General features: G+C 49.3%; 2 protein-coding genes and 1 long non-coding RNA gene across 4 annotated transcripts in view; 1 reads left to right on the top strand and 2 right to left on the bottom strand.

Moving 5' to 3' along the window:
• Positions 1-5,761, bottom strand: part of eloa (elongin A) — a 9,746-nt gene extending 3,985 nt beyond the window's left edge. Inside the window, exons 1-8 of the mRNA XM_017436307.3 lie at positions 5,656-5,761; positions 3,432-3,488; positions 3,237-3,349; positions 2,035-2,552; positions 1,225-1,547; positions 1,026-1,134; positions 607-759; positions 331-428 (exon numbers count right to left, since the gene is read on the bottom strand). Of these exons, the coding sequence (XP_017291796.1) occupies positions 331-428; positions 607-759; positions 1,026-1,134; positions 1,225-1,547; positions 2,035-2,552; positions 3,237-3,349; positions 3,432-3,488; positions 5,656-5,727 (1,443 nt within the window). The 5' untranslated portion in view covers positions 5,728-5,761. The remainder of the gene's footprint in view (positions 1-330; positions 429-606; positions 760-1,025; positions 1,135-1,224; positions 1,548-2,034; positions 2,553-3,236; positions 3,350-3,431; positions 3,489-5,655) is intronic.
• Positions 5,762-6,175: 414 nt separating this feature from the next.
• Positions 6,176-8,174, bottom strand: LOC119617042. Its single transcript, XR_005233206.1, has 2 exons — positions 7,815-8,174; positions 6,176-7,486 (listed from the first exon to the last, which is right to left on the bottom strand). It is a non-coding gene; the product is annotated as an uncharacterized LOC119617042 (long non-coding RNA).
• Positions 6,908-11,956, top strand: part of klhl43 (kelch-like family member 43) — a 6,089-nt gene continuing 1,040 nt past the window's right edge. Inside the window, exons 1-7 of one of the 2 annotated variants that reach the window (XM_037975770.1) lie at positions 6,908-7,112; positions 8,802-9,151; positions 9,219-9,367; positions 9,449-9,795; positions 10,646-10,945; positions 11,014-11,189; positions 11,274-11,954. In XM_037975770.1, the coding sequence (XP_037831698.1) occupies positions 8,859-9,151; positions 9,219-9,367; positions 9,449-9,795; positions 10,646-10,945; positions 11,014-11,189; positions 11,274-11,954 (1,946 nt within the window). In that variant the 5' untranslated portion in view covers positions 6,908-7,112; positions 8,802-8,858. Of the gene's footprint in view, positions 7,113-8,801; positions 9,152-9,218; positions 9,368-9,448; positions 9,796-10,645; positions 10,946-11,013; positions 11,190-11,273 lie in introns of both variants that reach the window. The other variant, XM_037975769.1, reaches the window with a different exon arrangement.

The following is an 11,956-nucleotide window of genomic DNA, read 5'->3' on the forward strand; positions in this document are numbered from 1 at the left end:
GGGCTGCAGGAGGGCTGCAGGTGGGCTGCAGGTGGGCTGCAGGAGGGCTGCAGGAGGGCTGCAGGTGGGCTGCAGGCGGGCTGCAGGTGGGCTGCAGGAGGGCTGCAGGAGGGCTGCAGGAGGGCTGCAGGTGGGCTGCAGGTGGGCTGCAGGCGGGCTGCAGGTGGGCTGCAGGTGGGCTGCAGGGCTGCAGGAGGGCTGCTGCAGGCGGGCTGCAGGAGGGCTGCAGGTGGGCTGCAGGTCTGGGTGGGATCAAGCAGCTGTCTGAAGGTTTCTGTCTCTCACAGGACAGATTAACGGTAAAACCTGTGTCTCGAGGCTCAGACAGACCTGGTTGCTCTGCTCGATGCGGTACAGCTGCTCCGGGGTGCACCTCTCCAGAACCGGCTCCAGGATCTCGAACGGGACTCCGCCCACCTCGGCGATGGCTGGAAGAGACGCCAAACGGTAAAATAATCTGAGCAGCAGCTCCAGTTCGCAAAATATGAAAACTCTCTACTGAAACTCTCAGAAATCAACTCATTAACTTATAGAGTCAAACGGATTCAAGATGGCCGCTACAGCTAATTAACCAACACAAAAACGAGGACAGGCTCTGGCGCTCACAGTCGATGTTGTTCTGCAGAACCCGGATGCACTGCTCGTACAGACTCATCATCTTGGGCAGGTAGGCCGTCTTGGAGCCCGAATAAACCATCATCTTGGAGTTGAAGCGCTTCCCCGTGAAGCCGGCATCCTCCTCGTCGTTACACACGAGAACTGAAAGCAAAACACAAAAACCGGAGAAATCAGAGGAGCTGCTGGAGCTGAAACCAGGACGGGACAAATCTGAAACTACGAACTAAAACTGATGTTCGTTCAACGTTTACAGGAGAAACTTCCACGTTCTGTTACTTTTAAAGAGCCTCTGATCTTTGCCCTGTTTGATGGTTTGTAAACCATTGTTTGTGTTTTTATTTACGCTTTAAACAACGTTCCAGCTTGTTCAGTAAAATCTGTTTTTCCCAGCCGGGTTCTGGTGGTACCTTTGCGTCTCTGAGGGGACAGCGGCGTTTCGATGGAGGGGAGGGGCCTGTAATTGGGCTGGATGGCTGGGAGGCTGATGTCAGGCAGGGTTGGAAGAGCTTCAACAACCTGCAAACGAGAAACAACCGATTCAGAACCAAAAAGGACGTTTTTTTTCACCCGAACCAGGCTGAAAACGGCTGCAGGATGGTGACTCACCCTCCTGCGTTTCTCCAGTTTCGGTTCCGCTGACGACGAGCCGGAGTCCGAAGAAGCCCTCTTGGTGCTCCGAGCGTCGCTCCTCTTGCTCGATTTGGACGAAGAGGAGGCGGCGGGGGGCGGAGCCGCGGCGGTCTGTCGGGACGAGGAGGAGGAGGACTGAGACGGTCGGCTGTGAGACGACGAAGGCGGCAGCTGCTTCTTCTTCTTCTTTACGGGCGTCGGAGCGTCGTACGTCAGGAAGGACTCGAAGGACATGGTCGGCGTCTCGAAGACGTCCTCTTCCTGCTTCGGTGGGGAGTCTTTAGGAGCTCGAGGTCGCCCTGAAGAAAAAATAAAGATTTCATACGAGATAAACCAGAGATTCAAATAAAAAACTGACTAAAGGATAAAAGATTTACTGATTTATGAGAAGATCAGTTTATTTTTCACCTATTAGTCATACATTTAGATCTGTTTTATTCATTTCTTGCATTTTTTCCCTAAAGTTTATTTATTTATTCAGTTTATTTAGAACTAAAACTAAATATTTTAACAGAATTTCCTGAGATAATTATAAATTTATTGATATTAATTATATATTTACTGCAGATCTTGTTTGTTTTAGTTTTTTATCTTTTATTTTTTGCAGTTTGCACCAAAACTCTGAAGAAAACCTGAGTCAGCGATTATCAGGAGACCGTCGGGTTTCGTTTCCTGTCAGCTGATCATCGGAGACAGGAAGTTCAGAATCAGGCTCTTATCTCAGATTCATGATCTAATTCATGTTCTAATCAAAGAACAGAGATTAACCACGGTCCCTGAACTCACCATCTCCTCCTGTCTTCTTCTTCTCCTGCTTCCTGTCGTGTGTCGTGGACTTCCTGCTGTGTTTCTTCTGCTCCGGACTCTTCGGCCTCTCTCGTTTCTTCACCTCTCCTCCTCCTCCTCCTCCTCCTCCTCCTCCTCCTCGGTCGCTGCTCGTCTGGGCGTCGCGCTGCCGCCGCTCCTCCTCTCTGTTTCTGTCGCCGTGGTGATGGTTCTTGCTGGGTTCTTTGCTGGGTTTGCTGTGGCGGACATCTTTGCGAGGAGGAGGAGGAGGAGAAGGGCTGGGCTCGGGCTCCTGCTCAGGGCTCCCGTACTCGTCTGACTGGTAGCCTCCTCGCTGAGGGGGGCTGTACTGGTTCTGATGAGGAGGCGAGGGGGAGTAGCTGGTGTGGTAGCCTCTCTCCTCCTCTTCCTCCTCCTCCACGAAGGAGCGCTCTTCCTCAGGGGAGGGCTCCCGGTGACCTCTGTGACCCCGAGAGAGTTGGTGTGACCGGGAGGAGTCCTTGGAGTGACTGTCGGGTCTGACGAGGAGAGAGGAGCGTCGTCACGGAAACGATCAGATAAACAACAAACAGGCGCTAAAAGCTAAAACCATTAAAACAGTGGTTAACAACTAAAGCCAGAACAACAGCTGGTAAAAGCTGTAATTAGCTAAATATCAGCTAAATGCTACAATCAACAAAACAGTAGCTAAAACTTAAAACCAGTAAAACGGTACCTAAAAGCTAACTGTAGCAAAACAGTAGCTGCAACATCAAATCAGCCAAACTTTAGCCTAAGTACCTACCACTAAGTACCAGATGGGTACTCAGGTGGGTACTCAGGTGAGTACTCAGATAAATACCAGGTAAGCACCAGGCTGTTATAAGTATTGTATCGATTCTAAATTCTCTTTTCTTCCTGGCAGCTGGAGGAGAACTCGGCTCATCCTCTCTGTTCTTGGTGTGCAGGTGTAGGTGTGCAGGTGCAGGTGTGCAGGTACAGGTGTGCAGGTACAGGTGTAGGTGTGCAGGTGTGCAGGTACAGGTGTGCAGGTACAGGTGTAGGTGTGCAGGTGTGCAGGTGCAGGTGTGCAGGTGCAGGTGTGCAGGTGCAGATGTGCAGGTGCAGGTGTGCAGGTGTGCAGGTGCAGGTGTGCAGGTGTGCAGGTGCAGGTGTGCAGGTGTGCAGGTGCAGGTGCAGGTGTGCAGGTGTGCAGAGCGTACCTGTCCGCAGACTGAGGAACCAGTTTCTTCCATTTGGCTACGAGGCTTTTTGCCAGGTCTCCGGCTACTTCGTGTTTCCTGAACGAGTTCACAGTTTTCCCCACTCCAGTTTCCTGTCAGGAAACAGAGAAATCTAAATTCACTGACAGAAGAAGCTCCCCGCGGCGGCTTCATCATCATCTAACCAGAACTTACCACCAGGATTTCCACGGTCATCGGCAGCTCTCCCAGTCTTTTAAGAGTCTTCAGTAACTGGAAACAAACAGGATGACACAGAAAACAAAATGTTTCTTTGGTTTTTGTTTCATTATGCGGGAGTTATTTCTATACATTATGCATTTTAGACTCCAACACTTTCCAAAATAAAAGCTGGAAACAGAATTCATGAAAGCAGAAACGTTCAGAGGATCTGCAGTTTGACACCAAACGTCCCTTAAAGTCAGAGTGGAGAAGTTTGTAGTTTTTTCCTCCACAGAACAGAATCCAGAGGAATTTTACTGTTTTTCCTTCTTTGTTGCTGACTGATTAAGGATCTTAGCTGTGAAACACCTGAAACTCTTCATCACTTTCTCATCCGCAGAACATCTTTAAAGGTTGAAGGTGTTTTTTGGTTGGGTTTTTATTTTTTAATAAAACCAGTTTTAAAGGGCAGGAACGGACGCATCGAGCAAATAAAATCAAGCTCTTTGCCTCATTCCATTTGCAAAGATGAAAGGGTCTGAATAAATTAAATATTCAAGAAAATTTAAGTAAATATTAAAGCAACTTTAACAGAAAACAATAAATTTGCTCATAAAATGATCCAGAAAATCCAGGATGAATGAACCTGGATGAGTTACTTCACTTCATATGTTTAAGCTACCAAACCTGGGCAAAAATAAAAACATGTAAAGTAATTTATGATAAATAAATTGCAATATATTAAAAAAACAGAGTAAAATGACGCTTCTGGTCATTGAACGCCTCATACAGCAGGACTGCTTTGTTACACATCAGCAGCAAACAAAGGCGACTCCGGGCACGGTTTAGAAGCATTTCTATTTATATTTTTTCACTTATAAAACACCAGACTGTGAGGTCTGACCGAACAGCTGCTGTCCGGCTCCAGATAACCGGAGGACGGGAGACATTTCAGGCCTTTAGCCGCAGCTCGGACACTTCTGTCCGCACTGACGTTAGTTAGCATCGCGGCTAACGGCTACTCTGACCCAAAGGTCGGTTCTGGGACGGGTTCTGTTTGGGTTTGTTGCCGTTGTTCGCGACAAGTGGTAAACAATCTACGGTCGGTCGGTGTAACAAGCTGACACGGGTTAGTTGAAGCTGCTAACCAGAGTTAAACGGGTCAGTTAGCACAAGTTTAAGCTAATAAATACTGTGACGTCTCCGCGATGCCTTCACAGACCGTCGGAGATGTCGATACTGCACTTGTCATAATTAAAAATGATAATAAAAATGTTGTATACATGTAAGAAATGTTAAATTATTCTTCTTAAATCACAGTTTATTAGACTTAAGTTTTCTATTAATAACATTGCTAATCAATTTTTACTTAAAGCCATTTTTATAACTGCACTCCCAGAATTTATTCTTTTTTATTCTTAGTCATTTATTTCTCCATTGATGAGGGGTTGTTCGGGTGTTGTCGCCCACCTGGACGGTGGTTCACCTGGAGCCTCTGGGGAGGAGGACCCTGAGGCACCCAAACCAGAATGTGGACATTATTGTCCTGATTTGTCAACCAGCCGAAACTTTGAATTTACAACAAAGAACGAGAAGAAACAGCTGAAATTTCTCCTTAATCATCTTCACTTTTCTCCTCTGCATCTGTGACACTCTGAAGTTTTATCACAGTTATTAAATAAAGTCTAAAAGCTCAGACATTTAGCACCTAAATCAAAATCTTATTGGCACTTTTTGAGTCTTTAACTCTGAAAATAAACCAGTTTCAGTCTGATGATTCTGTTGGTTTCAGTGTTTTTAAGCCTGACTTGATTTGTTGTTTTTCCAGATTTTTTATTTGACTTGAGCTAAATTTCAGTTTGATAATCCAAAAGTTTAATGAGGATATTCTGATTTGTGACATTAGTTTGACGCGTAAACCATCTTTAAAAACCAAAACTAGGACATTCATTTGTCTTGTGTTTGTGTCAAGATTACCATTGCTTATTATTTTTAGTATTTTGTTTTATTGATATATTGTGGTGCACAAAGATTTGCTCAAAGTTATTTAGAATCCAGTTTGACTCGATACCTGAGTCGGTATCAGAAGACGGAGCCAGACGGCGGTCCGTGAACGCATCACTTAATAAACCGTTGTAGATTTTTTTTTTTTTTAACGTTTTTCGGTTCCGGTCGTTTCTCGTGAAAACGGTCCTTAACGACGACAAAGACCGTCCGTTTGGACCGGGTCCGCGCTTACCTTCCGAGGCTCCGGGCTGTCCTGGATCCGGGTCTGAAGTCTCTCCACTGTTTCCAGCAGCTGCTCCGCCATGTTGGCTGCTGGTACCCTGTCCGCCGGAAACGGTCCGACGGTCCGGGCGGAGAGGAGCGACTCGGCCCGGGAGGAGTTCCGCCGGCCCAGGTTCGGGCTCCCGATCGAACGGTGAGTTTTAATCATAAACATTTAAATCAAATTATTCATTTAAAATTTACTGCTAATAAACTTTAGGAGTTTTTAATTTTTTAAAAACTTTAAGCCCAAACTGGATCTGACGTTTCTAAGTTTATCTGTTTATATTAAATAATCTTCTTTTCCACATATTATTAATTTATTTTTCACGATTCGACTTTAGTCTTATAAAAAGTAAATAAATCAGCATTATACACTATAAAACCTGCTGTTTCAAGCTTGTTTAGAGTTTTTTCATGTCTCTACCAAATAAACGTTTTTAAACATTTTAATTTTCAGCCACTTTAAAAAACAAAAACAGAAACAGGAATCATTTGAATTCTTATACTTTTATTTTTATTGTTAGTTTATGGTTTAATCCTCATGTTTGCTTATGATGTCACAAATAAAAACTAGAATATTTCTAAAAAACAGACTAAAAAATAAAACAGACCAGAGAAATTACATTTCCTGCTAAAACTAAAGCTAGCTAGCCTTTAGCTACCTCTAGCTAATATTTTTGCCGCATTTAGCTTTAACGTAGCCTTTTTGCTACAATTAGCATCTTGCTAATGTTTGTTAAAATTAGCTTTCATTTTCCTACTAGTTAGCTAAAAGCTAACACTAGCTTTTAGCTAGTGTTCTGCTTCTTTTAGCTCTAAGAGCTCAGTTTTAGCATGTTTCAGATGTAATTTTTCTGATTTTTATTGTAAACATGAAAGATCCAAAAACAAACAAACTGAAGCTGCTTCAGAGCTGTTTGTTTGTTTGTTTGTTTTAAAAGAAAAACTTTGGCAGAAACCAGCAGGAAATCCAGAGGAGAACCAAGAGTAAAACCTGAAACCTCCTCAGCCCCCAGGAGGAGGAGACTGGACAGGGTCGGGTGGGCCGGACCGGACCGGGTCAGCTGGGAGGACAGCTGGGATATTCTGGGATATTTCTGGGAGGGGAGGGTGACGAGGACGACTGTATTTGGAGATGGAGGAGGAAAATGTCCGACAGACGATGAACTCACGTCAAAGATTTGTTTGGAAGCCTGATCTGGACACACACACACACACACACTCACACACACACACCACCTCTCTCTCTCACACACACACACACACACCCCCTCTCTCTCTCACACACACACACACACCACCTCTCTCTCACACACACACACACAGTCCTGCAGACGGACAGAAGGACGAAGCAAAGAGGAAACTTTGAGGGAAGAAAGGAACGAAAGGAAGGATCCAGCCTGAAGCAGCGCCGCAGGAGACCAGGTAACATTTGGTTCTGGTTCCTTCAGATCCTGATCCAGTCCTGGACCTGGATCTTTCCTGGGACCTCCGTGGTTCTGGAACCCTCCAAGGTGGTCTTCATGAACAGCTTTCAGACCTCCTGAGGGTCAGCGTTTAGGGAAAGACTTTAAACTCTGCAGGTTCTGGGTCCAGGTCCGGCAGCCGCTGGTTCTGGTTCTGGGTCCAGCAGCTATAAATATCCTCCTGAGATAAGAGGACAAGCTGAGGAGCTGCAGGTCTCTGTGATGTTTTTTGCGTCAGGTTGTTTGTTTCTGTTTGTTTTCTTGTTTGTTGTTTTCTTCTCTGGTTTTCAAAGAAGAAACGATATTTAAGCTCAGGGATGTTTGATTAAAAACCTTCAGAGACGAAGGAGAAAAGTTTGATTCAGTGAGAATCTGTTTTAAATCTCAGCCCGGCAAAACGAGTCATAAACAAACAAACAAACAAACTGCAGTTTCTGTGTAAAAACATCCAAACAGGCAGAATCAGCTGAAGCTGCTCGTTTATTAATAATGGATCCATCAGCAGAAATGACGAGGTTTAATAAATAATAATAATAATAATAATAACTAGAAGCACTCAGAGGACAAACCTCCACAGCGGGATGAAAAAATTATAATTTATTAATATTTATAAATATTATTTATTGAGCCAAGAAGAAAGAAGATGTTTGTTTTTGTTGACCTGCTGTGTTGACATGAGAGGAAGAGGAGGATTCATCTGATGAAGATGATGATGATGATGAGGGTTAACGTGAGGCTCAGTTCGGTCGGTGACGAAGCAGCCGGTTCTGGTTCTGGTTCTGAACCCGGTACCAAATGTTTGAGATCAGAAAGTAGAAACTGATGATCTGAGTAAAACGAGTCCAGATATCTGCTCTGTTAGCAAAATATCTCATGAATGAACGTCAACACAGTTCAAGATGGCCGCCACAGCTGTGTTCCCCTGGTCCGAGGCCCAGACGGGTCAGAACCGACCCGTGTTCTGCCTGTGGTTCTGGTTCTGCTGCTCCACCTGTTTCAGGAGGATTAGAACTGCAGCGTCTGTAGCTGTGACACCCCTACTTCACGTGACACCAGCAGCTGCTGCCCCCCCCCCGACCCGTTCTGTAAACCGACACGGGTTATTTAAGGAGGGTCCGCACTCAGACCCTCAGCTACTACCTGCTAAGATCAAGTAGCTGTGGCGGCCATCTTGAATCCAGTTGACAACAGGAGTTGAGAGTCCGCCTTTTATGGCAGCTGATAAATAAAAAACAGATGATAAGAACTAAAAAATGCATAAATGTTGAAACTTTAAAGTTTGTTACAAGAAGCTTGAACTAAAGCTAAAAATGTAGCTAAAGGCTAAATGTAGCAAAACTGAGCTAAAAGCTAAAATTAACAAAACAGTAGCTGCAAGATGAAATGGCATAAGAGAGCTTAATGTATTTATTTATGAATTTTATTAGAAAATAATCTAATAATCTAAAGAAAGATTAAATCAGAAGAAGTTTAAAAACCGAAACAACGAGGAGCAGGGAGTGAAAGTTAGCTCAGCGTTTTCAGCTGATGTTGACGTTTCAAAGCGGTTCTGGATCCACTGGTCCAAACCCCGACTTTTCATCCCTTTAAGACGATTTTTAACGGCGCGGCTGCTGATTTACTGATGTCCAAACGTCTGTCCTCCCAGGTGTTCTCAGAGAGAATCTGCAGCTAAAAGTCTGAAACCTCCGTCAGCGCTGAAACCATGGCGCCCAAGAAGAAGGCCCCCCGTCAGAAGAAGGCCGCAGCCGACTCCATCGCTCAGGTTGCCATGGAGACCACCTCAGCATCTCTGAAGATCGAGAGCCGCGGCGACGGCGTGGTGGTGGTGGAGAGCGGCGTGAAGAAGATCGAGCAGATGGCGGCGCTGGACATCGCCCAGCTGAACAGCCTGAACCTGAAGCCCGGGGAGCGCGGCCTCGGCCTGGGCAGCGAGCTGACGCGGCCGCTGCACGGCAACGCGCTGCTGGAGGAGCTCAGCAAGATGCGGCAGGAGAAGTCCGTCACGCTTTCAGAGTTCCACCAGCTTCCTGTCGGGTCGCTGATCTTTGTCTCCTGGCCGCAGGTTCCTGACCGACCTGGAGCTGGCCTGTAAGACGAAAGCCTTCGACGTTCACAAACTCGTCATTTCCTCCATCAGTCGGTACTTCAGGGAGATCCTGGCCAAAGATCCGGGGATGAAGCGCCTGGAGCTGCCGTCGCTCTCACCTCTGGGTGCGTTCAGCCCGGCGCCACGTCAGAGCCCATCTCTGAAAAACTACAACGTCTTTGGCTTGATCTTCCTTCTCTCTGCAGGTCTCGCCAACGTCATCACCTTCGCCTACCTGGGACGCGTCCACATGTCCCTCTACACCATCGGCTGCACCGTCTCCGCCGCCGCCACCCTGCAGATCCCTCAGCTCCTCCAGATGTGCATGGACTTCCTGCTGGGCGAGCTCAACGTTCAGACCTGCGTCTACGTCTGGAACATCGCCGCCGCCTACGGCCTGCGGCCCGTCTGCGACGCCGCCCGCCGCTTCGTCCTGGAGAACTTCGCGCAGTTCGCCGAGACGCCGCTGTTCACGCAGCTGACCCTGGAGCAGATCGCCGCCTTCCTGCAGGACGACGCCCTGCTGCTGCCCTCGGAGGTCACGGCCTTCCAGGTCAGAGGTCAAACGTGTTTGAATGTTAAATGAATCTGTTCTCCGGAGCAGAACTTGATTCCGACGCGTCGCCGCGGAGCTAAAAACAGACGTCAGGCAGCTGCTCGCTGTCAGAAGCTTTTTTTATTTCTAAACGAGTTCCAAACGGAAATAGACGAGCAGCTGAAGGTTTAATCAAGATCTAAGTTTGTCAGAAACTCAGCAGCTGCGGACGAGTCCAACGTCCAAAATATTACTGAGGACTTCCTGTGACGACAGAGACAGAGACAGAGACAGAGACAGATATTTATTTATTTAAACAGATATTTGTGTGTTAGCACAATGCCAGGGTGGGAAGACATCAGCAATGACCTCAGAGGAGCAGCTGCCCATCAATCTGGCCTCAGTCTGCAGGTCAAAGGTCAAAGGTTAAAGCCTCTTCTCTCTAAAAACAACATGGCAGCTCAGACTTCTGGACCAGAACCAGAACCAGAGGACAGATGTTTACCCAGAATGCACTGCAGCTGTCAGCACGGTGGTGGAGGGCTGATGGTTTGGGCTGATTCTGGAGTCAGATGTGAGGCCATCTGTCCGACAAACAGAACGGTCCAGAACCAGAACCTCAGAGAGCTGAGCAGAAACCAATGAGCTGAAGCAACGCTGGAAAGNAAGAGTGGGCCACAACTCCTCCACAACCAGGAACCCACTGAGAGTTCTGCTGCTGGAGGAGGTTCTGTTGGGTCAGGAGCTGGGCCCGGTTTAGGTTCTGCTGCTGGAGGAGGTTCTGCTGGGTCGGGAGCTGGGCCCGGTTTAGGTTCTGCTGCTGGAGGTTCTGTTTCTGGGTTTCATCTGGTTCTGTTTCCTCCTCCAGCTCGCCTTGAAGTGGTTGGACTTCGACGCGTCCCGTCAGCCCCACGCCGCCGAGCTTCTGTCCCACGTCCGTTTGGAGACGATCCCGGCCGGCGAGCTGGTGAGCCAGGTCCAGCCGGTGCCGCGCATGATGCTGGACCCTCAGTGTCACCGCCTGCTGGTGGACGCCATGAACTACCACCTGCTGCCGTACCAGCAGAACACCCTGCAGTCCCGCCGCACGCAGGTCCGAGCCAGCCAGCAGACCCTGCTCACCGTCGGAGGACGGCCGTCTCTGACCGAGAGGGCTCTGAGCCGCGAGGTCGGTGCCACGCCACGGCCATCACCGAGAGCTGCTATCAGAGTCTGACCTTTGACCCCACTGTCCAGGTGCTGTGGAGGGACCCCCGAGAAGGAGGAGCCACCTGGAGACACCTGACCCAGCTGCCGGCGAAGAGCTTCAACCAGTGCGTGGCGGTGATGGACGGTTTCCTGTACGTGGCGGGAGGAGAGGACCAGAATGACGCTCGGAACCAGGCCAAGCACGCCGTCAGCAGCCTCAGCAGGTAAACACACCTGACAGGGTCCACATCAGCACCGCCTTTCAATATCCGTTAGTTTCTGTAACAGTCGAGGTCCCGCCCCCTCAGGTACGACCCCCGCTTCAACACCTGGCTCCACCTGGCCAGCATGCGGCAGCGCCGGACCCACTTCTCTCTGTCTGCCAGCGGCGGCCGCCTGTTCGCCATCGGCGGGCGGAACGTGGAGGGTCTCCTGGCCACCGCCGAGAGCTACCTGCCCTCCTCCAACACCTGGCAGATGCGCGCCCCCATGGACGCCCCCCGCTGCTGCCACTCCAGCGCCACGCTGCCCTCCGGAGACATCCTGGTGACCGGCGGCTACATCAGCTGCGCCTACTCGCGCTCCGTGGCCCGCTACAGCGTGGAGACCGACTCGTGGGCGGAGCAGGACCCCATGGAGAACCCCCGCGGCTGGCACTGCTCCGCCTCCCTCGGAGGGCGGGTCTACGTGGTGGGCGGCAGCCAGCTGGGGCCCGGGGCGGAGCGGGTGGACGTCCTGTCCGTGGAGGTGTTCTCCCCGGAGGGCGGGGCTTGGAGCCGGGCCGCCCCGCTCCCCCTCGGGGTGAGCACCGCCGGCCTCTCCCCGCTGGCCGACCGCCTCTTCCTGCTGGGCGGCTGGAACGAGGCGGAGAAACGCTACAAGGCCGCCGTGCAGACGTACGACCCGGCGACGGACAGCTGGTCCCGGTCTGAGGACCTCCCGGAGCCCACGGTGGGCGTGTCCTGCTGCACCCTGAGCCTGCCGCCGCGCC

This window comes from Kryptolebias marmoratus, linkage group LG5 (assembly GCF_001649575.2).
Source record: "Kryptolebias marmoratus isolate JLee-2015 linkage group LG5, ASM164957v2, whole genome shotgun sequence".
Lineage (NCBI taxonomy): Eukaryota > Metazoa > Chordata > Actinopteri > Cyprinodontiformes > Rivulidae > Kryptolebias > Kryptolebias marmoratus.